The 26,570-nt window shown below is 38.9% G+C and overlaps 1 protein-coding gene across 1 annotated transcript; it reads right to left on the bottom strand.

The window, feature by feature from the left end:
• Window positions 1-595: 595 nt before the first annotated feature.
• Window positions 596-4,049, bottom strand: LOC117303975 (carbohydrate sulfotransferase 11-like). The gene is made up of 2 exons (XM_033788444.1): window positions 4,029-4,049; window positions 596-2,663 (listed from the first exon to the last, which is right to left on the bottom strand). Exons 1-2 carry the CDS (start codon window positions 4,047-4,049, stop codon window positions 1,836-1,838), a joined length of 849 nt encoding a protein of 282 aa, XP_033644335.1. The 3' UTR covers window positions 596-1,835.
• Window positions 4,050-26,570: the final 22,521 nt, after the last annotated feature.

The raw sequence follows: 26,570 nt of genomic DNA, 5'->3' as shown, positions 1-26,570 counted from the left end.
TTGATAAGTAATTGCTAGTTTTTATTTATACGGCCCATTGAATGAAATATACAATAGCAAAAATTAGACAAAGCACCAAGGTACATACACATTGTTTGTTAGCCAAATAACCAATTGTACGAACTTCACCATAATCGGTCTTTTCCCTGCAATGGGCCACTTGTCAGTCAATACAAGCTGAACAAGTGGGATGTGACAATCTCAGGGACAGTTTCTTCCTTTTACGTCGCAAAGAAAATTAGTCATGTTAGTTCGCGACATAAAAGGAAAGCCATGCAATTTTGAGTGTTCTTATGTGGATCTTTACATTATACTTTTAAAATATCATTCTAACCATTTGTATTTCATAACAAATGGTTTCAAACGCTTTTCAAAGAACAACTTGCCCAATCTAAGGCAACGTGATAATTTACCTTGACTTTGTCTTGGTAAAATTATCAAGAACCAGGCCTCGGCGGGTTTACACCACTAGTTTAGGAACACGTTGCCTTGGATCGGTCGAGTTGGTCTTTGAAAAGAGTTTGTAACCGTTTGTTATAAAATGCATATGGGTAGAAAAAATGTTGTAAAAGTAGAATACAATGATCCACAGAAATAGCCTCAAAATTGCAAGGTTTTCCTTTTACCTCGTCGACTTACACAGTCAGCCATTTTTGACTCCCATCAATGGCCAATCGTATTAGTTCGCAAAGAAAATGGAAATTTGCGTGGACCATTGATTCTACTTTTATAACATCTTTCCAACCATATGCACCTCACCGCAAACGGTTATAAACGCTTTTTATAGATCAATTTGTCCGATCTAAGGCAACGTGTTCAGAGATGCCAAATATAGAGGCCAGCTTTTTTTACTTGGGTAACGGAATCACCGCTGGAGAAAAAAATCTTGGTCCGGGACCACCCCCAAAAAAACTTTCTTTGTGCATAAAATTATTTGTTGAGAAAAAGGTGTTTTCAGAATGCACGTACGATTGGGTCAGATTATTTCCCCCAAAAAGATAAATTTCTGGCTTAAATGATGTCAAAAAACCTCCGCTCACGACTTCTACCTTCAATAAATCTGCTAAGAAATTGAGACAAACTTGTTTTGCGCTCTGCCTAATTGCCGACTGAATCTTCTGAGAGAGCAAAAAGCGTGCGCAATCTTACAAAATTTGCGCTATGTTTTAATGCCAGTTTAAGTTGATAATTCTGAAAAACTGTGTGCAATCTGAAGATTGTGCGTTATTTAAAAAAAAAAATCCCGGTCTGGCCCCAATGCGTGAGAAAATGGTTGTGGTGCGGGAGAGAGTGACTCAGACCTACACGGGAATAAGCCGAGTTCTTATTTGCCAAAATTGGGTTCATTCCTTGTCAACAACTAGAAATAAATTGATTTCATATGTTACATGTAGCTATAACTTCAAAGTGGAAAAAAGTGGTGTAAAAAATTGTTTTTGCTGTCATGTCTATGTTTGCTTGGAATTGCCCATATATATGGTTTGAAAGATGTTTTTAAAGTAGAACATAATTATTCACACAAATATGCCTGGAAATCGCACTGAGTGCAGCATGCAGGAGTTTCAGAAACTTCCTTGCATGATTTGTTGGTAATCCATGGATGTGTAGACGCATTACAATGTTTGATACAGCTCAAAGCCAAATCCCCAATGCAAGAAGGAGTCTTTGCTGCTTTTTCTTTTTGGCTAGGGCATCCCCAGTTTGAGACTACCTCAAAATAACTCGCTACATGTACATGTAGATGAACATAGCTGTGGAATGATGCACAAATCTGGAGTACAAACACCACACTAGAAGACATTCTGGAGCTTTGTGCAGGACAATACAATTCACTATTATGAAAAACTGTCTGGAATGTCATAACCAAAAATAACAAAGTCTGCTTTATATATAGCACACAATTTTTGTAAAAGTTCTCTTGGTAACTGTGAATAATACATGGCCAACAAATTTTTCTCGGGTGTCTTTTTGGGCTGTCCTTGTTTATACTTTACAAGATGGTCAATTTGAAGACTTTTTAACACATAAGGAATGTCATCAGAAGCCTCCTCTAGTTTTCCTATAAAGTCAAAGTTGATCTCACATGGGAAATTCTGGTTGAAGATTGGCTTCCAATGTGGATTTGATCGATGGGCAGGTGAATCAACAAGGTATTTAACAAACTCTGTGAAAGTCACATTTCCAGAAGTTACTTGATTATGTTCTCTATATAACATAATAATATTTTGTCCCATTCTTGTGAAGACACTGTTATGATGGTCAACAAACTTATCTCTATAAGCAGAAAGAATCCGAGCTAGTGGATTTCGTACAAAAATAAATATTTTGTAACTGTTCAGACGACTTTCAATTTGTGTGGAATTGTACCTCCTTATCCAGTGTAATGCTTTGTGACTGTATAACTTCTGATTAGGAACATTCTTGAATCCACCAAGATCTTCAACCAGTACTCTCTCCCAATTGGAAGATCCCACTTTGTAGACAATACTGTAGATGAAATGATGGTCATCGTTTACTATCAAGGGACGAAGCTTACTGGGATTTGCTGCAAGTGACCTTTCTGATTTCAAAGAGATGTTGAAGTGTTCCATACATGCTTTATGTACAGCCTCTTTGCGTGCCTTGTGCTTTTCATCCATCCGTTCCAACCACGCTTTACCAGCCTATAAAGACAGATCCAAAAAGTTTGGTATTATTAGAAAGTTTACTTTTGTAAGTTTGGATACATGTAAGTACATGTATGTATAATTGCATTGCTTTACATGACTGAAACATGATCTGAGCGCCCTTGTGGATTAAAGATAGTGGACACTATTGGTAATTGTCAAAGACTAGTCTTCACTGTTGGTGTACATGTATCTCAACATATGCATAAAATAACAAACCTGAGAAAATTTGAGCTCGGTCGGTTGTCGAAGTTGTGTGATATGAAAGAAAAAACACCATTGTCACACGAAGTTGTGTGCTTTCAGATGCTTGATTGGTCAAATTGCTGGAAAATTACTTCTTTCTTGAAATCTATGTCACTTTAGAGGGAGCTGTTTCTCACAACGTTTTATACTATCAACCTCTCCCCCTTGCTTGACTCAAGAAAGGTTTTATGATGATAATTATTTTGAGTAATTACCAATAGTGTCCACTGCCTTTAAAAGGGCCATCAAAGTCTACTAGAAACACAAAGGGCGATTAGGACCCCGCAATTTGAGATCGAACATCCGGTGGGCCCAAAATGGCATGTAGGATTGACACTCGCATAATTTTTTTTTTTACCCGCCATGGAGGAGAAACATAACAAATTGTAGCCTAAGAAGAAACACCTGTCGTCTACGCTTCGAGTACGAAGCTGCTTTTGTCTTAAAATTTGGAGAAGTTATAGTTTACACAACATACTCGGCAAAATAGCAAAGAATATATTCAAGTTATCTAATGTTCGTTGTACTTGTAGTCCATTATATTCCTTGTGACAGAAAGAAAATACAGACGAAAGAAGTGGCCACTTTTGGATCTTAATTATTTTTTTATAATCAAAACGATGCACAAACATTTGCTTCACAGCCGACCACGTGACCTGATCATCCTCCTTCCCCATGCACACCAAACACACGCACTGTGGGACGGTGGCATTGTCCACAACATGGGTACAAAATTTTAAGACTAGATGATGCAGTGCATATTTAATGAACAAAACAAAACACATTTCTCATTCCGATTCCTTGTGAATTAAAACAAAAATAATTGCAGCAAACTTTGAATAAAGCATGTTACTTGACATGTGTATTATGTAAGCTACTCTTCCAGCCAACATAGATTTCTTCAACAGACCTATATTCAGTGGCAAAGAAAACATGACTCACTATGGGCGGGAGCCCGGTAGCGTTCTCTGCAACATGCCTAAACAGTAGCGGCAAATTTTCTTTGTTGTCAAACCAAAAACAAGTGAAGAGGGACGGCGATTGCAGAGGATCAAGCCGAAACACAGTATTTATACATGTATGCAAGCCACAAACTGTCCGTCTTCGGAAACTTACGCATGTTTTTTTGGGCGACATCTTTCATTGAATATATCAAGTATACTTGATATTAAGTTTCTGTTATGTTTATGACAACAAAAAGGTGGCTGGCGATGGAGCTACATGTAGCATCATGCAGAGCTTGAGTGGTCGTCATGGGTACATGTATGTTGCACATGCGAGCTGCACACATTAGAATTAACTTTCGATGGTGAACTTTTATAACACTTCCATTTCCAAAAGGTGGATCAACTCTCGATCATACTCAAGAGGGAACGCGACAACGACTTCACGTCTACGACAATCCTTTTGCTGGGTCATGATCTCACAATTGTGGATCCAGTGGGAACGCAGTCTTTAATGAAAGGTCATAAAGTAACACAACATGAGGTGTTGAAGTGTAAAAAAACATATTGCGCACTTTTTGGATTTCACAAAGTAGCACAGAACTTCTCTCGAGTTTAGTTTCATAATTAATCATGCAAATGAGTCACAATAAGATTTATTTTTAAGTTCAATTCATCAAGTATCTACATTTAGAAATACTTTGAAGTTTTGAAGGAAAACAGGTCTCTAAAAAGTGTACAACTTCAGAGGCTTTTTTTTCTCTGATTGCTGTTGTTTGCTGGTATAATAGCAGTGTGTGCTACTTTGTGAAAATGCTGACGAATTTAAGGATAACGCCAAAAAACGATGCTTAATATAACAAACCAACAGTCTAAACATTTAGGTTACATAAATACCGGTTTTTGGCTTGATCCTCATGCACTCGTTATAGTCCCGACAATATCAAATTGCGCCATTCCTCCCTGCTGGTTTTTGATTTTACAAAGAAGATTACACGTGATTACCAATGCCGCTTCCACATATTGGCATGTTGCAGAGAACTCAACATGGCTCCCGCCTGCAATGAGGTATGTTTCCTTTGCAACTGCATAAATATAGTTTTGTTGTAGAAATCTACAAGTTGGCCAAAGCTTAGGTTACATAATCTGATCTAATCTATTCATTTATTGGTTAAAGTGTACCACATACATGTATAATAATGTCAACACACTGTACATAGTGACAATAAGACACGTAACATGCTATCAGAGTTACAAGCTATTCTATTTATTAAATTCACAGATAATCGGAATGAGAAATGTGTTTTGTTTAGGTCACTCAATGCACAGCATCATTCAATGTTACAATTTCGTACCCATTAGTGCACAATGCCACCATCCCACAACATGCCATGTGTGTGTATGGGGAGGAGGAGGATCAGCTCACGTTATAGGCAGTGAAGGAAATGTTTTTGATTCGTTTTGATTATTAGCAACATAATACGAATCCAAAAGGATGGCCACTTCTTTCGTCTTATTCTCTTTCCGTCACAAAAGGATTGTGGTGATGGACTATGATGGACATAAGCTAACTTCAGTATATTCTTTGTTGTTTTTCCCAATTATTTGGTGCCAACTACATCTCAAAACAATAACAGCTTTAAGATGAGCTTCGTACACGACACGTAGACAACGGGTGTTTTTTCAACAGGTAGAATTATAAAATAGCAAATAATAATAATAATAATAATACCATTTACATAGCGCCTTTTCCTAAGGTTACAAAGTGCTCAGAGAATGACAGGAAAAAAACAAAGAAGGGAGTGCAAACAAAAACCAAAGGTGTCATAGCCTTGCTCAAAGCAGTCGCATTATTCGCTCCAAAAAGATGCCGCTGTAAACCCATCCGTATACCCTGTGCGTGCGATCACACCGCATGACCCACCCGTATACACACTGTCACATCGTACGACTACTGTGCACACAGGTCATCCGCACTCGTACCACCAACCGCATGCGGAGGCCGTCAGGACGACAGCTGTGTCGGATCTGTAACATCCGGGTTTAATGTGTTTCATGAAAAAATTTCCACTAGTGGAAAAAAATGGGGGGGCTCTCGGATATGCTAGTATGCAGCCCATGAATATGTATACCTTTCGTCAGACCTATCAGACAACACAGGATGTGAGGCAAATGAATTATTCATTTTGACGTCCAATCACGCACTTCCCTTATCACGACCTTTGGACCCTATCATGCTCGCTGAGCGTCCGTGGTGGTGGTGTGTGCTCGTCTTTCGCGGGCATTATGGTAATGAGCTGAACGTGGGAACTCTTCGCTTATTATAGTAATGAGGTCAGTGGCTTCAACACAGACCCTACAAGGCTGTCGTCCTGACGGCCGACGCATGCGGATAGTGTACAGGGGCATCGTGTCGTGCAATGTTACGCACAGTGAATATGGGTGGGTTTTTATACAGCAGCGGTCTTTTTTCGGAGTGAATAATTCGACTGCCTTGAGCAAGGCAGTTGGTGTCAATACTTCGCACTATCGAGCCTACAGGAGATTTGCCCTCAAATTTGCATTCCCACTAGACTTTAATTGCCTTGTTAATCCACAAGGGCAATCAAATCCAGCTGTAATCCTATTCCCATCGTAGATTGCAGCGTGAGATCAAATGTCTTTGTACAGAACGTGTGGTACCGCCAGTCTGCGCTCTTGCCTGCTTGTTAAGTTGAATCATTGGAGACAAGAATTGTGAATATGGGTTGTTCTTTAAATAAGGAGGCCAGCTTGTGACATTGGTACAAAATTTTAAACATTGTCATTTGAGAGAAAAATTAATTTGATATTAGTAAAATATGTAAAATTTTTGAAAAAAAAGGAAATATTGTTGTGTTGACATGACCCGAATGACCATAGGAAGCATTCCAAATGGGACGCGTCTGGTAAATTCCCCGTGTAAAAGGGACACAAAAATTGAACTTTGTCACAGCAAGCACTCTCAGAAGAAAAAACATTCCTGCCAGGTAAATACACATTTGTTAGTACATCATGACTGCATTCAACACAAAATACATTTCTATTGAGACAAATCCCCAAATTTGGGTTGATGTTTTTGTTATTTTGTTTTTAAAATGGGATTTTCAGCTAACTTGCAGTATTATTTAAAGGCAGTGGACACTATTGGTAATTGTCAAAGACTAGCCTTCACAGTTGGTGTATCTCAACATATGCATAAAATAACAAACCTGTGAAAATTTGAGCTCAATCGGTCATTGAACTTGCGAGATAATAATGAAAGAAAAAACACCCTTGTTACACGAAGTTGTGTGCGTTTAGATGGTTGATTTCGAGACCTCAAGTTCTAAATTTGAGGTCTCAAAATCAAATTAGTGAAAAATTACTTCTTTCTCAAAAACTATGGCACTTCAGCGGGAGCCGTTTCTCACAATGTTTTATACTATCAACCTCTGCCCATTACTTGTCACCAAACAAGGTTTTATGCTAATAATTATTTTGAGTAATTACCAATAGTGTCCACTGCCTTTAAGAACTCAAAAATAAAGACACAATTTTTGGAAAGCTTAATACTTTAAATTAAGAGTACATTGTACAACAAGTACTGAAACTGTCTTTAATTCATCAAACAAACACCACCTATCAAACTCCAACAAAAATTAATCTTGGAATGAGGTTCCACGTGTAAAGGGGACACCAAAAGTGTGAGGTTCCACGTGTAAAGGGGACACCAAAAGTGTGAGGTTCCACGTGTAAAGGGGACACCTAAAGTGTGAGGTTCCACGTGTAAAGGGGACACCTAAAGTGTGAGGTTCCTCGTGTAAAGGGGACACCAAAAGTGTGAGGTTCCACGTGTAAAGGGGACACCAAAAGTGTGAGGTTCCACGTGTAAAGGGGACACCTAAAGTGTGAGGTTCCACGTGTAAAGGGGACACCAAAAGTGTGAGGTTCCACGTGTAAAGGGGACACCTAAAGTGTGAGGTTCCACGTGTAAAGGGGACACCTAAAGTGTGAGGTTCCACGTGTAAAGGGGAAACCAAAAGTGTGAGGTTCCACGTGTAAAGGGGACACCAAAAGTGTGAGGTTCCACGTGTAAAGGGGACACCAAAAGTGTGAGGTTCCACGTGTAAAGGGGACACCAAAAGTGTGAGGTTCCACGTGTAAAGGGGACACCTAAAGTGTGAGGTTCCACGTGTAAAGGGGACACCTAAAGTGTGAGGTTCCAAGTGTAAAGGGGACACCTAAAGTGTGAGGTTCCACGTGTAAAGGGGACACCTAAAGTGTGAGGTTCCAAGTGTAAAGGGGACACCAAAAGTGTGAGGTTCCACGTGTAAAGGGGACACCTAAAGTGTGAGGTTCCACGTGTAAAGGGGACACCAAAAGTGTGAGGTTCCACGTGTAAAGGGGACACCAAAAGTGTGAGGTTCCACGTGTAAAGGGGACACCTAAAGTGTGAGGTTCCACGTGTAAAGGGGACACCAAAAGTGTGAGGTTCCACGTGTAAAGGGGACACCTAAAGTGTGAGGTTCCACGTGTAAAGGGGACACCAAAAGTGTGAGGTTCCACGTGTAAAGGGGACAACTAAAGTGTGAGGTTCCACGTGTAAAGGGGACACCTAAAGTGTGAGGTTCCACACGTGTAAAGGGGACACCTAAAGTGTGAGGTTCCACGTGTAAAGGGGACACCTAAAGTTTAGTGTCCTTTTACACAGGGAACAATAACCCAGATAATTGCCCCACAGGGTAACAATGAGTAAATCAACACAATGGTGTCAGTTCATAAGTACTGTCTAACACAACCAGTATTTGGTAATGACTCAATTCAATTTTGGAAATCAGTGGGTGCGTTCGTTAAGCTTCCCTGGGTCGACCCCGGTGTGTGGCAGGTTTTTTTTCCCGGACGAACGTGGGTAATTATCTGCACACGTTTGTCCTGTAAAAAAAAACGCCACACACCGGGGACTACCCAGGGAAGCTAAACGAACGCACCCAGTGTCTAAACAGTTCTAAATATATTACATGTACCCGCAACACAGTATTGCAGTAACTGTCAATTTCAATTTCAATGTCTTCATACATTTGTAGTATGTTCACTCAAACATGTCTTCCTTAAATTGTATACCTTCAAGAAGCATATAAACTATTTTGAAGTACCAAAGCAGCAATCTACTAATTCTATTAGTGAGAATGCCCATGTAATGAGTATTGGTTGTGTATGAGGTTCCATGTGTAAATGGGACACCAACACAGAGGAATTCAACATATTTTTGCAATGTTTGTTAGACCTTGTAATTTTGAATGTCCTTATACACATAATAAAATTAAAACACACACCAAGTTCAGAATTTCATGGACTTTTTTCTCTTGGAATGATATTTTATCAAAAGTAATTATGAGCTGAATCACCAAAAGTTTCATTCATTGAACTTTCTCAGTAGATTTTAAATACATGACATAAGCTGCCCTCTGTCTTAGAACTGGTTTATAAGTTGTAACTGAATGGTTATTTTAGCAAGAATTGTTCATTTGATGTGAGATCCTCAAGCTCTTTTGGTATTTGAATTGCTAGTGATTTCTACCAATATTAACCATGATGGGGGTAATCGTGATTTTAATTAAGTTTTCAAAAGGGTAAGTTTGCAAATAGAGGCTCAGAAGTAAACTCCTAGTGGCCACGATCAGTTCTTCGCAGAAACCTTAACCACAGGCTGTCATCTTGTCTGTCAGAACTAACATATATTAAGCAGGGACAAATGAACATTTTATTGCAACTATTTCTCTTAAAAATATTGATGTTGCGACCCCAAGCAGTATAAAAAAAATTCCAATGAATTCCTTCATTTGCACCTTTATGTGAAATTCTAATGAATTCCTATATTTGCACCTTTATGTGAAGTGTTTTCCCACATCAATCAACCCACTATATGAGGACCTTTTTAAATATTTTTCTTTTCTTTTGTTGTATTTTTTTAATTTCCCTTTTTTTTTTTTTCAGAGGTTCGTCTTACCATGGCCTTGTGGATGTCTTGGTCATCCTGCTATTAAAATGCCTTGCCAACTTTGCTGCCACAAAAGAGTTGAAGAACCCAATAAATGTTGTTTTTTAGTCGTTATTACCAGCTTCCTTTTTCGCAAACGTCTCAATATTTATTGTTATAATGAATAACATAACAATATAATTATATCCATAATATGAAATATATCCATGGATGAGTTGATAAAACAATTAGGCCTTATTTAAACAAAAAAAACTGCAATTAACAGGAAATGTATTGCATATTCAATTTTGATGAAAGAACGTTGTAGAAACCCCCCCCCAAAAAAATTGTTATTCTTTTTCCGAGCTTCTCCTTTTTCACGACTATGTCTATATTTGTTATTAGTGTATGAAAATTAACAGTATATCCATGGATGGCGAGTAATTAACCAAATTATATTTTAATGAAAATAATGTCGAAACCCAATAGTTTTGTAAAATTGTTTTTTCCTTGTTCCCGCCAGCTTCCTTTTTCACGACTGTTTCAATATTTAGTGTTAATGTATGAAAAATAACATACATAACCATGGTTGGTGAGTTAATAAACCAATAGTAAAGCCATGGAGGAAGGGTAAGGCCTTTATTAAAATAAAATAAAAATAAAAAATGTAAACAAAGTGATACAACTTCTTCGTCACGTAAAGACAGGCTAGAGACCTTTAAAAAGATGTATTGTGTTCCATTTTCAGGGTAGTGATTATTTTATTATCGGCCTTATTTTATGGAACGCAAAATATTGTATGTAATTTCTACTCTAATTGTTCATAATTCCATCACACAGTGAAATGTTAAAGCCCAACCGCGCGAAATCAACTACGAATTCAACGCACCACTTCGCCCCCATTTACATGTAAATCACACGTACTTCAACACGTGTGGCATTTTCGCCCCAAAGGTGTAACTCGAACCCAAATGTATTCACCCCTAACGTTATTACCGCGCAAAAAGCGCTGATCAATTTTGCCACGTACAAGGATGAGCGTGATTGCGGACTCGGGGTACTAACAATTGAATTCGCGCCGATAGAATTTGTGTCCCAGGATTTTCATTTACGTTGTGTGAATAATCGTGGACTATTATCTGTTTTAACTCATAACCACTCGTTTACTTCGAACAAAACTACATGCTTGAAATAAATAATGAAAGGTAGAATTCATTTGTTTAACTAATTGAGGATACTTATTGTAATAAAAGTCATAAGAGTCACATATTCATTTCTTCGTAAACTTGGTACACAACAATTCCCGCGTCCCAAATGTTGTTTCCTTGATAAACGGATGTTCTTGAGGCGCACCAATGTCCCTACTCATTGATATTTTTCAAACTGATTCATTTAATTAAGATCAACAAATTTATAATAAAATAAGTATAAAGACAGCTGTTTTTACTTCCGATTCTTCGTCAAATGTGGATCACAGCGTAAACTTCAAACCATGTGAAATATACGGACACCAGAAATAAGGTAGTTATATTTTTTGGAGGAAAGCAGCATGACGAGAAAAGATGGGTGCATCCGGGACCTTTTCATCTCAAAACATGATCCGCTAGGTGCCGCTGGATGTTCTTGGCATCTCCAGAATATTTCACACGTAAATAAATTTCGGGACACCAAATTTACAACTGAAACCAAAGTTCTAGATTTTCAAGACAAGTTGTCACAGGGCTTTCATATAACTTCCTGTCGGTTTTCAGAATTGAAAATGTAGTGTAAAGAACGGCAGTTAAATCAACAGCCATTTACCAAAAAAATGTTACAGCATGGGAAACCCCCAAATTTCTTGCGTAAATCTGGGGACACCATTATTTACGTTGTAATACTTTTTTTAACACGTTTTGATACTAACTCTTGATGTTTCTTTTATATTACATTTAAAAACAAATTCAAACAAACCAACGTAATTTTAACTTGCTCAAAACATTTATACGTTGCATGTCACACACAAATAAGAAAAAATAGGGGGACACGATCAATAATTTCAGCTCATTGGTCACTTAAAAAAAAAAATGTTTAGCTTAAATTTAATTATAGTATACATTAATAAATGGGCAACAGAAATATAAATATGAAAATCATACATATAATTCAACTAAAATGTTAAACCATTGTTTTTTAGATCATATAGCAAAACCACAACTGGCCTCCACAAAAAATAATAACCCATATTACGTGTTTTCATTTACCGTTTGTGGTGTTTCACGGAAACATCAAGGCATATTTTTACATTTTTTGTGACTTTCCGGTCACTAGCGGTGGTTCAAAATTTGGGTATTAATGTAGCACACGAGGGTGGTTGGTATTCAATTGTGTTTTTCGATTTGGTGGGCACAAGTGTACACAATTTGTATCAGGTCTCAAAAAAGTAGTTTTTTCTGTATTATATCCATACGACATACGACACCACAGTTGAGTGAAGAACCAAGTGCGCACCCGCAAACTCACATACGCAAGATCACCCATTGTCTGTATAAGGTATGTGGGTGATTACAAGGTGTCGTTAAATGACCACGGTACCACGGGTTCAAATTTTTAAGTCCCTTCGTTCGAGCTCCTTCTCTTCCTTCCTCCATGGTACAACATTCCCATCGATGGCGACTTTTCCATTATGGCATCTTCTTTGAAATATGGACCATTTTACAACCTCAAGTGTCATTTTTCTAAAATTATTTTTGACCTTTTCAGATATTTTAAATAATTGTATACATCATATTAAGGTTGACTAAAATGTTCATATAAGGATAGTTCAGTTAATTTTAATTGTGTGGTAAACATTTTAAAAATGTAGAGTCTGCAGCAGTGAAACCTGTGGTTATTTATAATTAATTCACAACTAGTTTTGAAGTAAATCACAAGGAACATTCATTGTTTACTATAATGCGGCCCAAAAGATGTACTTTCAAATAAAATCAGTAAAAAATCAACAAAACACCAAACACAGAAAATATAAGCCTGACAGAGGAGGGCAAAAGGTTGACAGAAAAACAAAGCAAATATTGTCTGTAATTTTTTTTTTCTGGCACAAGACTACTGTAATTTCTCTGATTATCCCGGACAAATAATGAAAGACTCATGACACAAAGTATTTGTTGTTCGCTGTCTAGCACGGACAGGGTCAAAATTTATTTCTCTCAATTTACTCTTTTGTTCAACAGAAAACATTTCAACAATGAAAGGAGTCAGCCAACTCGAAAGGTTACAACAAAAGTGGACAAAATGCCACTACACACAATTCTTTTCCTGCAGTGATAATACTTGAGGAACTTCCTGATGTCTACCAGGAATCCAAGAATTATTCAATTCAAATAAAACAAATTCAAATAAGTTCGCCGCGGACTTACAAAACCTTGCATCCCAATAAACGGCTTTGGAAGTGTCTACTCCAAAGTACTGACTCCACCACCCGGTGTATGTTACCGGTGAAGCCAAAGGGACCAGACAATAAAAACAAGCATGCATTATGAGATTTAATGGCTGACACCTTAATTCTTGTCTCATACATAATACATCACCTGCTCCAGGTGTCTGCCGAAGCATTTCTCACAGAAGTCTACCTGAAAGAAACTATGAATTCAAGCTAATTATTTATATTTTATCATAATTTAAGTCAGTTTTTTGCAAACCACCAAACAAGTTGCTTGTCATGCAATGCAAACAACTTGCTAAATCCCCCCTCCCCTTGGTGCTACAAATAACTGGGGTTTAATTCATATTTCTTTATTTATCTTATTATTATTATAATTAACTATCCTTATATCCTTATAACAGTATTCTCTGCTGAATTTTAAGAATATTAATGCTTGTGATTGCGTTTGTCTGAATACGTGGTAGCCAAACTTTGATTGACTTGAATTGAATTGAATGGTTTATTCGTCAGGTATTATACAAATACATGAAATTTACAATCCTTTTGTACAGCAACATATAAAGTATAAAAAAAAAGATGAGTGCCGTCCCATTTGTATATATGGGCTTATCTTCTACTCTTAAATTTGTTCTATTAAGGACACTTCCGTGGTTGATAATATGAATGTTTGATGTTATTTCTCCTCTACAAAACTTGTGAGCTATCTTATTTATATTTCTCGTGGCTGCTAGCCCTGCCCCTGTTCATCCTTAACACAGCCATAAACACAATACATGTACTTCACTTAAACGCTCTATAACTGCCAGAAACTCAAATAGAGTGTTTTGTTTTTTGCTGTATCACTTTTCCTGATACAGATGACAACTACGGTCCGGGATTAAAAAACCAGAGATAAAACTTGAAAAGTGCAAAACTCTGGAAAAACCCTCGGCCACGGCTTAATAAGCCGCCTGGAACACATACATGCTGATGTCTACACGCCATTTGCGTGGTTAACTAAAAAATTAATAACATCTTGTTAAAACAAAAAACGTGCTAGTCATCTGCTGTGCAAGGCTAGAATGGCCCCCCATTCGGTACACGCCCTTCATGCATCATTGCCTCTGAACATATTTAAATTTACCCGCCGCTCGGCGGACCATAACGTTACATACAGTGGCGCTCAGAGTATAAGCCTTTAGAAACACAATAAACACGATCCAAGCCAAGCGTGTTAGCTTGAAGTGTGTGAATTAAGACATGATGGGGGATTAGTTTGGATTATAGTAAACCTCTATCGCTCCCTGTGCTACACGCTAAACACGCTCCAATACAGGGCATGATATGGACTGAAGAAAACACACATCCGAGATTTGTCCAGCCATCAATAAAGCCGTCAGACCGACCAACGACCAACATGACGCATACATTTGGAGGGCTTCAATCAGCTGGGAGTTGGGGCAACTAAGATTGTTATCATCACTAATCCAAAAGACTAGGATAATGAGTGATATTATATTTCAAATATTTAGAGTTGTAAAAAGTTATCAGGTTTTCTTTTTTGAATGGGTAAAATCCATCAAGGAATGGCAGAGAAGCAAAATTAATTTCCAAGTGTTGTTACACTTGCATCAATTTTAGGACAAGTTTAGTGTAACATTTCCCCTTCCCGTTTTTTCGCCAGTCCTGGGTTGTTTCCTGTCAACCCCGTCCCTTAAGTTCCTTAATTTCCCGTCCCAAGTTTTTCCTAATCCCATGTTTATTTCCCCATCCCGGTTTTTTCTCTGTCCCTTAATTTTTCCCAGGACTGTTTAAGATTGTTTCCAGTCCCAGGTTTATTTCTCCCTCCGCGTTTTTCCCCCCCTTAATATATCCCCGTTCCCTTCCTAGGTTTATTCCCCACATCCTGTAGTCTAGGCGGATTTCTGAAAAAGAGGTCTAGTTAAGGTGATTGAGGCATTTTGGGGTAAAAGCAGGGAACCAGACTTTTTAACACATTCTTGGTGTGCTGATTCCGAAAAAATGGTTCCCAAGCGAAATTTTGAGTTTTTGACTATCTTATTTGCAGAATAATATTTTTGACCTTTTTCAACCATTTTAAGCAAATCTCTGTAACATGACAATCAAAAATGACAAGTGATGCGTCAGTACCTAGATGTTGAAGGTCACATAGTAGGATTAAAACATTTCAGAAGTAATTAGTGCTAATTAATAACCATGCTAATTAATAACCATGAATATGCAAATTAGTGGCCGCCATTACAAAAACATGATTTCTCTTCAATATCTCTGTAGCTAGGCAAGCAAACATGATAAACGAAGTGTTTTTCCTATATATGTTCTGAGGCTGAACCAATGTGATCAATGATAAGCAAGATGCTATTCATGCAAACGAGCTAGTATATAGCCTAAAAGGCTTATTTGTGCAAATCAGCTAGTATGACTACCAATGAATTCCATAACAATTCATGAATGAATGCTTAATGTTAAGGCCCCTTAACTTTACACCGAAATACTACTTGATGCTAATACAGGCCGAAATAGCAATTGGTGTCACCCACCAATCCCTCATATTAAGTTGGGTATAGAATGAACTGCTGTTGCCTAGGAACATGTAGCCATACAGCGAGTTTCATCACCAATCTGTTGCTGAAATGCACACATTGCTGTGCATTGAAACGCATGCTTCTGGCATGAACACAAAGTATGTTCCAACAGGTAACTTTTAGGGATTTGACTCATTGACATCAGTGTGGGCTGTGGTTCTGAGTCACCATGTTCCCATCAATTGTACATAGAGCGTTTTCGAATCGAAGGCTCAGGCTTGAGGCTTCAGGCTTGGGATTTTCAGGCTCCGGCTCAGTGAGGCTCAGGCTTCACAATTAAACAACATTGCGACGAAATTGTTTCGAACACTTCGGCTTCACGGGCTTAGGCTTCATGTGGCCCGCGTGGTGGGTCATGGGGGAAATAATAATGCACGAGAACAAACGTGCGTCGTCTGCTTTTTGTGTGTGAGGCATTTAATTAATGATTAACACCACCACAAAACACATAATCATACCATTTGTATTGTAACAAACGCATATTTGCTTTCTCATGGTTTAATATTGTAAAAATACCCCAACAACTTGTAATAATTAAAGCAGCCCACTTTTTAGTTTCACTTGATTGAAAAATGACTTATTTTAGTGAAAGCCAACAAATGATGGTTGTTTTCATCAACAACGAAACGGACCAAAAATTTTCTGAAAACATAGCTTTATTTTGTTGTAATATATGTCAACATGCCTTGCATTGAAACTGGAAAGCAGGGAAATTTCAAAAGGTATGTTCTGTTATTTGAAAACTATAGTATTCTTTTAGAATAAAAATAACATTACTCTGACCATCAAGTAAAAACTGCATACAAGCTATACTGCACTACAATGAAAACTTTATTTTATCATAAATTGAGTTACTTTTAAACAAAAGAAGTATCAATTTACAGCAATTGATTTTTTAAATAACTTTTTTAAGATTACAAAGACGGTGCTAATCAATAATTGTTTGTGTTCTCCCAATAGGCTGGGAAAATGTTAGTTTACTTAACAACTTTTAAGTTCATTGCAATTATGATGATCTCCACTTTAAAGTCAAGAAACATGATTATTTCGTCAACTGTTAGGTTAGTATTTCGGAATTGTCAAGCTTTTTCTAACTGTATTTTTCAGCTGTAGAATAGTTGCTAGAAAAAATTAGCAAATAAGGACAGGTCAGTTTGCTTTATGTTACTTTACAGAGTTAGAATTGAGCTTTATATCTTTATCGACACTGGTGAAGTTTCTTCTGCTTAATCACCAGTGATATTTCCTCTACCGATGACTAAGCCTGAGCGACTAGTGTGACAGACAAGTGTCGAAGTGGAGACTATTGATTGCCTTGTCGAGTTACAAATACCATTTTTCAACTACTCAGTTACTCGACGTGCTACCATGACTACTACAAAAACAGTCACGACTAGGAGACTTTCTAGGACGATAGGTGGCAGCAGACTTACCGGGTAAAACCATGTTCGCAGAATTATGCGCAAGCTCATAACTACGTAAACAATGGAAGTTTACCCGGTAAGTCTGCTGCCACCTAGCGTTGGAAAGTCTCCCATTGTGTCGCTCTTGACTATTCCCTACAACTTCAATCCTTTTAGCACAAATTTTACTTGATTGGGCCTGCGGCAAACAACTTGCCGCAATGTATCTTAGGAGTTTAAAATAGTCACAACTAGTGTCAAAGTCGTGACTACAATGTTTTTGGCACTAGATGAGTAGTAAACTTCACTTGTTGCCCAGGCCTACTGATGACATCTTATATTGTTCTGAAATGAACTAACAGGTCTTTTGCTTTGATGCTGAACTGGCTAGCACATGTTACGCTTCTCACATTGATGCTTTTCTGCAGATCCTTGTAACTGAAATGAGAAGAAGATACAATCTTATGAGTATGATCAAATAATCAATGCTTGTGTACATGTATGATCAAATAATCAATGCAGCCCTCAACATTATAAATTGCAAAATTATAGCATTAATCAAACCATTTGGGTGATCATTGTACAATGTATTTAAACAAAATTGATTTTTAGCTCTTGGGATTTAACGTTGGTTTAGAGAGTTTTCTTTCTCTTACCCCCCCCCCCCCCCTTAGATATAAAAAACAAAGTATAACATTCAAGAGGGGATTGACTTGGAAGTCTCTCGAACTCCAGATCACCACTGATTATCGGAAACATCTCAAAAGGATGTCGGGTTAGCCTTGCTAAGCATTGCTAAGGCAGTCAAATTGTCACTCCGAATGTGGTGTTAGCACTATATACTCAATACTTACCGGAGTAAAAGCCAAACTGAATACTCGTAACCTGGTGCAATTTTAATATCATTTGCAGTTCCGGCTGCTAAAATATACAAAAAAACTGCCTCAGCTACTGGGCAAACTCGGTGGTCTAGTTTAGCATGAAACTGCTCTAGAATTGCAAAGGTTGTGGGTTCGAATCCCACCCGAGTAATTTGCCTGTGAATTTTGTTTTCACAGAACTCAGGTAAGTACTGAGTATACAGTGCTTATATAACACAAATTGGTGTACAGTCGACTCCCGTTAATAAGAGGTCCGGCAGACTGGCCCAATTTCCTTGTATTATCCGAACCTCGTCTTAAACGCAGCGCGCTAAATATAGATACACACGTCATCATTGTGCATGCACACAACACGTGTACGTGCATATACACTAGTACACAACACGTGTACGTGCATATACACTTGTACACAACACGTGTACGTGCATATACACTTGTACACAACACGTGTACGTGCATATACACTTGTACACAACACGTGTACGTGCATATACACTTGTGTTAGCCTGCACGGAGCTGTTTGCGTATCAGAACAGCTATTACGAGCATCTTGTACACAAGAATATCATTGCTAAATGTCTTTTATTGAGTGATTAATCAGGGAAATGTAATATTTTGTACAATTTATGATAACAATATAGCAAAGAGATGTCAACTTGCCGTTTAGAGCGAGTGGATTCTGCCGCGTAGCGCATGGTATGAACATGATGCATGCACTGAACGTTCATTTTCGTTGGTGATCGACATGGAGTATCATGATAACAGCATGTCAAGCGTGGGACACCAGCGAGATGTTTCTGGAGTTCCGTTGCACATGGACTGAAGGGAGTGATGATTGTATAAAGGAGCTTGTTTCAGTTACTTTGCCGTTTCCTTTTTTAATAATATTGTATTGTTTCATTTTTCAATTTCTCCTTTTAATTCTTATTACAGTATTTAATTCATTAAATCTTTGTGTATCTGTGTCTTTTAAAATAATTTTCTTTTTGATTGATATTATTGATTTAATAAAATCTTTGCGTATCTGTGTCTTTTAAATCATCTCTATCTTTTGATGTGATTGAATTAAATATTCCGGACGAGCAACCTTTGTTTTTTTCTTTCTTTTCTTAAAAAAAACATTTTTGGAAACGGGGGAATCTTTATTCATTTAACTGTTATTATTGAATTAATAATAATATTTTTAATTGAAAAAGGGGCTCTACTAAAAAAAAAAACTCGAACAGCGGTGACGTTTTTGAAGTTTTGCATGGATGATACGAGCAAGGATTAATCATTAGAACCCCCAAATACTGCCGAGTGCGTTCGCCGACATGAATTTATTAAGTAAGCGGCATGTTTTTGAAATTGAGAAGGATTGTCAGTGACTAAACAGTTGGTGGTTTTGAGCCACGCGCGTGATTTAAGCCCTCTATTGTCTGCTTGGGTAAACCAGTCCGTTGAATAGACTGGTGGCACTCTACGAGCACCATGCAATTATCACCTCTATTGTATTGATCACGGGTTTAAGGGCTTCATGTAATTTCTCAACCTTGACGAAGGTAAGCTTTTTTTACACACTTATTCCAGGCCCTCGCTACAAACGTCTGAAAACAATACATTTTGTCTCCAAGGAACCGCAAAATTACCTCGTTATAACCGTGTTCTCACTACTTCCGTGCTCGTATAATCCATATTTTAATGCATTGAAACACGCACGGGGCAGTTCGGGACCGGCAAAAAACCTCGTAATAACCGGAACCTCGTAACATGCGAGCTCGTAATAACGGGAGTCGACTGTATATGGGTAAAAACCAATTATGTGATTCATACCGTACCTGACAGATATGGGCAGTGTTCAAGTATCCTTTTGCCCCTATTAGACTTGAACCTTGGCCGGGTGGTTTTCCTCAAAGTCACTCTTCCAACTCTACATTGTACTTGTAGGCCTACATGATAAAATAAAACAATGAAAGTTAATACAAGTAAGAATGTTGATGAATGCCAGTCCTCTTCTACAAAAAAGTTGGAATCCTTAATGCACAAGCAAAAGGTATTCTTCTAGCAAAGTCCCCCCACCCCAACACCCAACCCACATAGCCCCTGCTTGATAAGTTGATGCAGGTGTACATGTATCATCATGCATTCATTCATGTCTAATATTTAAATTTATGTAATCATGTAACCTTTTTTTTAGTTGCCAAGAAATGTATTTCCCTTCAGAAAACTCAAATAAATTACTATCCGGTACATCAGTCAGACTCAGAAGTAAACAATATGAAATATTATTATTAAAAAAGTAGGCCTGCAACAAAACAAATGTTTAAAAAAGGGAACAAAGCGAAATATTATTCATAAGTAACAACAGTGTTCAATGTAATGTTTATATAAAAGAATCGGTTCAACTTAAACGAAACCGCAATATTTATAACTAATAATATCACTATCCAGCTCTCGGCCTGGGGATTATAAAAAATAATAAACAATTTCCGTTTTTAATCAGCAGACAAGGAATTTTATGTCTGCCAACGAAAAATAAACCATAAACAAGTTAAGAAGACAGGCCCTTCTTTCACAAATATTATCCTGTCAAATAATTCCCGAATGTAGCTTATCTACATCAGTAAATGTTGAGAATAAAACCAAAAGACAATTTTCACGAATTAGATGCAGCACTAAGTTTATCGGCCACACGTACTTGTATCCGTCATTTTTAACGCGCAGTAAATTATCATAAAAAATTACATTTTATTTCAAAACTTACCTTAATATCATTGATGTAAATTGTTCGCCTTCTCATGGGTGATATATCAGGTAAAGACTGTTGTTATTAATAGTTAAACACCCTCAAAAGAGCCAAATTTGTCAATTTTATTGAACGGTATCCGAGGATTTTAATGGCTGTCGCAAGAAAAAGTTTTATCATCACGAATCTGATGTCATGAAGCCTGGCGAAGCCACCTCTTGAGGAGGCTTCGCCTGGCGCTGTTTACAGCCAAAATCGAAGCCTCAAATTCGAAGCCCGATCCGGAGCCTCCGATTCGTACGCGGCTTCAAAATGGCTGCATCAGTCTGAAGCCCAAGCCTGAGCCTGAGCCTTCGATTCGTAAACGCTCATAGGCTCAGGAAGCTCAGGTATGGAGCAGTGAACATTTCACCAAATAATGATTGATAGGAAGTACGCATCAAATTGAAACCGGGAGCATCAATCTTTCATAGTTTACACCTTGAATCAAATCAAAGAGGTACAGACTCAACTGAAGCCATAAAAAGAAATATATTGGTGATGTTGGTCAGACCAGATCTCTTCCATACACACTCGCCAATGCCATAATGAAGTGCCTTCCATTCCAAAGAGTTCCTCACTTTTATGTCGCTCAATCCATCCTATGAGGGCACCAAGGTACTTGAACTTCTCAATGACGGAAGCGCCATTTAGTCCTTACCGTCTTTCGAGATGAATGCCTTCGCCTTGGTCTTCCTTAAGTTTAACTGAAGTCATATTTAACATCTTAACTTCTTTTACATGAAGTCATACTCTGCTAAATTGGAGCTGCAAGTAATTCTTGTGCCAAGTCCGCCATGTAGAAGAGGATGCCATCAGTGCAGTCGAGGTCAGTGATACCCATTGCTGGCACTCTCCGACTTCAGCAATTTGTTTTGCTCATTGACATTTTCCAGGAGGACATTTTGGTAGGTTCAGCAAAGTTTGTCTTTTAATAGTAAGATCATCTCCTTATTCAAACTTTTCAGCAAGTGAAGTGGACTTGGCAGAAGCCCATGCTTTAGGACAACCGGCAAGTGAACTGGACGACCTGCTCTCTATCATCATGTCGCGGGCAGGCGGGATCTCCGGCGGCGTCTCTCAGCCTCCCTGTCCATTATGCAGGCAGCCAACTCTGCTGTGGTCTCTGCCTCAGCATCTCTCCTCAGGACAATGACAAAGCTCAACCTCTAATGTGGTCAGGGGTGCATGGTCTGGGAGGTTGTATGTAATCACCTGTCTTTCTAGTATTGAGTGGAAGTTCTTGTGCCTGGGCTGTGGTGTTAAAGAAGAGACTGATGTCATCTGCAAAGTCAAGGTCGGGCATGGCAACTACGGGATAGAGGCTCGATCTCCTTGGCATCAATGTGAATCTGAGATCCACCTTGCGAAGTCACTGATGAAAATGAATTGAGGGGAGGGTATCCCCTTCATGACTCCTGCCAAGATCACTGCACAATGGTCCATCTCTCTGACCCTAGCATCCTTCCTCACTGTGTTAGTTGAAGGTAGCCATAATGAGCGGCCTCCTGTATCGCAGATCGCATTGGACTTTGGGCTGTCGTCGGATGACCTCCTCCGGGAAGGGGGGGGGGGGGCAATGCCATTCTGTCAGGCCAAGACCTGGCCAGCACACCTGTCCGCAGCATCGATCCTGTCTTGAAGTAAATGCTTTGCCATAAGATTTACCATTAGCTTCCTTTAAAGGCTATAATAAGACTTGGGGGCATCACTCCTCTCAGGACTACCCTGGTTGCTGCCCTTGTCCGCACTAGGATGTGAACGTACGTTAGTTTACGTAACAAGCTCTACCTGCAAAACGAGTTTGCAGTCAGAGAGGTCCTTCTCCTAGGTATACTACCAATCTAGGCTGAGGAGTTCTACCTACCCGGAATGGCGGGCAGGGAGGTCCTTCTCCTAGGTATACTACCAATCTAGGCTTACGAGTTCTACCTACCCGGAAGTGTGATCAGAGTTTTTCTTCTCCTAGGTGGCCTGTCTACCATAGCTGACGAGCCTAACCTGCTCGGAATGATCTGGTTTTTCGGCACCATTTAAAATTGCCTGTTACACTTCTGCCAATCAGTTTAAAACAGGGTTTGGCGCATCAAACCAAGCAGTAGGAGTCTGTTTAGAAGAGGATAGTTTTCCTGGGTTTGTCTTTACTGTCGTTGCTAATGTTTTGCAAAAACTCTATTGTAGGGATGCATCGATTGAGCAAAAAGTGCATCAGAGATGTAAATGTATTGCAAAAACTCTATTGTAGGGATGCATCTATTGAGCAAAAAGTGATGAATGATGAAATTTATTGGTAGTCAGACTAGCTGATTTGCATAAATAAGCATGTGTAGCTATACCAACTCATTTGCATAAGCATCTGGCTTCTGGCATCTGGCATCTGAACACACTACATGTACATGCATTGCCTGACCCTCAGAACATAGGTAAAAACATTTCTTTATCATGGTTATTTGCCTAGTTTCAGAGATATTGGAGAAAACTCATTTTTCTGCTATGGCTGCAACTAATTTGCATATATTTTGTTAAAATTACTTACCACTAATAATAACTTCTTAACATTTTTAACCGTTTTATGAGACCTTCAAAACATGGGTATAGCACTTCAATTGTCATCTTTGCTTTCCTAGTTACTGAGATATTGAAGAAAAATCAATTTTATGTAATGGCGGCACTAATTTGCATATTTATGATTATTAGGTACCACTTATTACTTTGGAAATGTTTTAATCCTATTCTGTGACCTTCAACATCTAGGTACGGACTCATCGCTCATAATTTTTGCTAGCCTGGTTACAGGGGTTTGCTTAAAATGGTTCAAAAAGGTCAAAAATATGATTATGCAAATTAGATGGTCAAAAACTCAAAAATTCGCTTGGGAACCATTTTTTTTTCGGAATCAGCACACCAAAAATGTGTTTAAAAGTCTGGCTCCGCACTTTTACCTCAAAATGCCTCAATCAGTCATTTTTTCCAGAAATCCGCCTAGACTACTGGGTGTTTTCTCTGTCTCGTAATATTTCCCGTCCCAGGTTTATTTCTCCATCCGAAGTTTATTTCCCCTTCCCTGCTTTTCTTTTCAGTCCCGTAATATTTCCCCGTCCCCAAGTTTTTCCACATCCCGGTTTATTTCCCCTTCCCGTTTTTCTCAGAGTGCCGTAATAATTATTTCGCCTTCCAGGGTTGTTTCCCCGTCAAAGAAGGTTTATTTCCTCCGGGTTTTTTCGCCCTTAATATTTCCCCGTCCCGTTCCCGTCCTAGGTTTAGTCCCCCATACCGGATTTTTCTGTCTCGTAATATTTCCCCGTCCCAGGTTTATTTTCTCCTCATAGGTTTATTTTCCTTTTCCAGTTTTTTCTCAGTAGTACTTCCCCGTCCCGGTTTACTCGGCTAATTTCCCCGTCCCAGGTTTATTTCCAGAGTCCCGTTTTTGTCTCTGTCCCTTAATTTTTCCCCGTCCAGGATTGTTTCCCGTCTAAGGTTTATTTCCCCCTCCAGTTTTTTTCTCAGTCCCGTAATAAATATTTCGCCGACCTGGGTTGTTTCCCCAGTCAAAGAAGGTTTGTATCCTCCTCCGGGTTTTTTCCACTTAATATTTTCCCGTCCTGTTTCCGTCCTAGGTTTATTTCCCCATCCCTGGTTTTTCTCTGTCTCGTAATATTTCCCCCTCCCAGGTTTATTTCTCCATCCAAAGTTTATTTCCCCTTCCCTGTTTTTCTCTAGCTCGTAATATTTCCTCGTCCCAGGTTTAAGTTCCCCGTCGCAAGTTTTTCAACATCCCAGGTTTAATTTCTCGCCCGTTTTTTCTCCGTCCCTTAATTTTTCCCGTCCAGGGTTGTTTCTCGTCTTAGGGTTTATTTCTCCTTCCCGTTTTTTCTCAGTCCCGTAATAATTATTTTGCCGACCTGGGTTATTTCCCCATCAAAGAAGGTTTATTTCCTCATCCGGGTTTATTCTCCCTGAATATTTTCCCGCCCCTTAACTTTTCCCCGTCCGGGGTTGTTTCTCATTCTAGGTTTATTTCCCTTCCCGTTTTTTCTCCGAAATAATTATTTTGCCTTCCCGGGTCCCCCGTCAAAGAAGGTTTATTTCCTCCTCAGGTTTTTACTCCCTTAATATTTCCCCGTCCTAGGTCGTTTCCCGTCCCAGGTTTATTCCTCATACAATCCTGGGTTTTTCTCTGTTTCGTACATGTATAACATTTCCCCGTCCCATGGAGAAATCTCCATCCAAAGTTTAGTTCCCCTTCCCGTTTTTTTTTTATTATTTTGTATTATTTCCCAAAGAAGGTTTATTTCCTTAATATTTCCCAGTCCCAGGTTTAATTTCTCGTCCCGGGTTTATTTCCCCTTCCTGGTTTTACCCAAGTTGTATTCCCCCATCCCGGTTTATTTTTTTCCCCGTCCCAGGTTTATTTCCCCGTCCCAGGTTTATTTCCTATTTCCCCGTCCCAGGTTTATTTCCCTGTCCCAGGTTTATTTTCCCCCGGTTTTTGTGTCCCCATCTTGGGTTGTTTCTAAACCAGAATGCCCCTGTGTCAGCAACTCCTGGGCTCTAGGTAAAATGTGAAAAATTTCCCTTAGATGTGCGCAATACTTGGAAATTTTTGCTTTGTACGCCGCCTGTCCACATTGACCAAACTTAATGCTGAGACTCCTGCTCATTTTGTGACTCACTGGAAAATAAACCTGGGACTTGGAAATAAACCTGGGACGGGGAAATAAACCTGGGACGGGAAAATTAACCTTGGACAGGGAAATAGGGGACGGAAAAAGGGAAATGGAGGAGAAGGGGAAATGAAGGTGAAAATAAACGGGAAGAGGGAATAAACCTGGGATGGGGAAACCGGAGGGAAAAATGGGACTGCGAATCCGTGACAGGGAATTATTGCGAGGCAGGACACGGACAAAAAAACGACAAAAAAACGATGACAGCCTCAGCCCTACTTCTGTTACTCCCCCCCCCCCCCCCCCCCCCCCCCCCAAAAAAAAAAAGAAGAAGAAAGAAAGAAAAAATAAGAAGATCTTTACACTTTCCCCCAGCTAAGGGCATGAGTAATTTTCTGAATTTAGTTTTCCAGGAATTCATCTTGAACTCCCCCCCCCATTCAGCTTGAGTGCCAAAATCCTATTGACACAATGGTCATACATGTATAAGCAGTCTCTCTGGAGATGCCCAATCTGCCAACACCCCCCCCCCCCCAAACACCACATACCCCAATCAGGGATGGGAGCTTTTTTGTTATCTTTGAAGTACAGACAAACAGACTGATGGGTTAATTTAGGTGAGTTAAATATACACAGTGCACCCAAACTCATGTTTAGCTTGCCAAAAACCTTCATGACAAGCTCTTTTCATAACGAACCTTTCATTATAATGTGGAGGAGATGCCTTCACACATTCCAGTGCACTTTAGATCCGAGCAAGAAATATTAGGCTTAAATTTAGATAAGTTTCAACAAGACAAATTCAAAACATTTTAACCTTCCTGGGCCTATTACTTTTTTTGTCAAAGCTCGCAACGATTCTATTTCATTTGAATTCCAAGTGATTCCGAATGAGAAACTTCGTTTTGGTCTATATTACAATTTCGTCCCCATAATCTAGTGCGCGATATCATCGAATCACGTACGGCACATTTCGCTCGGCCCCAGCGGCCAGTCTATCCAGGACCACTGAATGGGCT

This window comes from Asterias rubens, chromosome 20 (assembly GCF_902459465.1).
Source record: "Asterias rubens chromosome 20, eAstRub1.3, whole genome shotgun sequence".
NCBI lineage: Eukaryota > Metazoa > Echinodermata > Asteroidea > Forcipulatida > Asteriidae > Asterias > Asterias rubens.
This window is presented reverse-complemented; position numbering and strand designations above follow the sequence as displayed.

Coding starts and splice junctions, on each gene's coding strand:
- LOC117303975 (XM_033788444.1), bottom strand. CDS start 4,049: ATGTCGCCCAAAAAAACATGC. Junction 2,664..4,028: donor TGTCGCCCAAAAAAACATGC/GTAAGTTTCCGA, acceptor CTGTCTTTATAG/GCTGGTAAAGCGTGGTTGGA.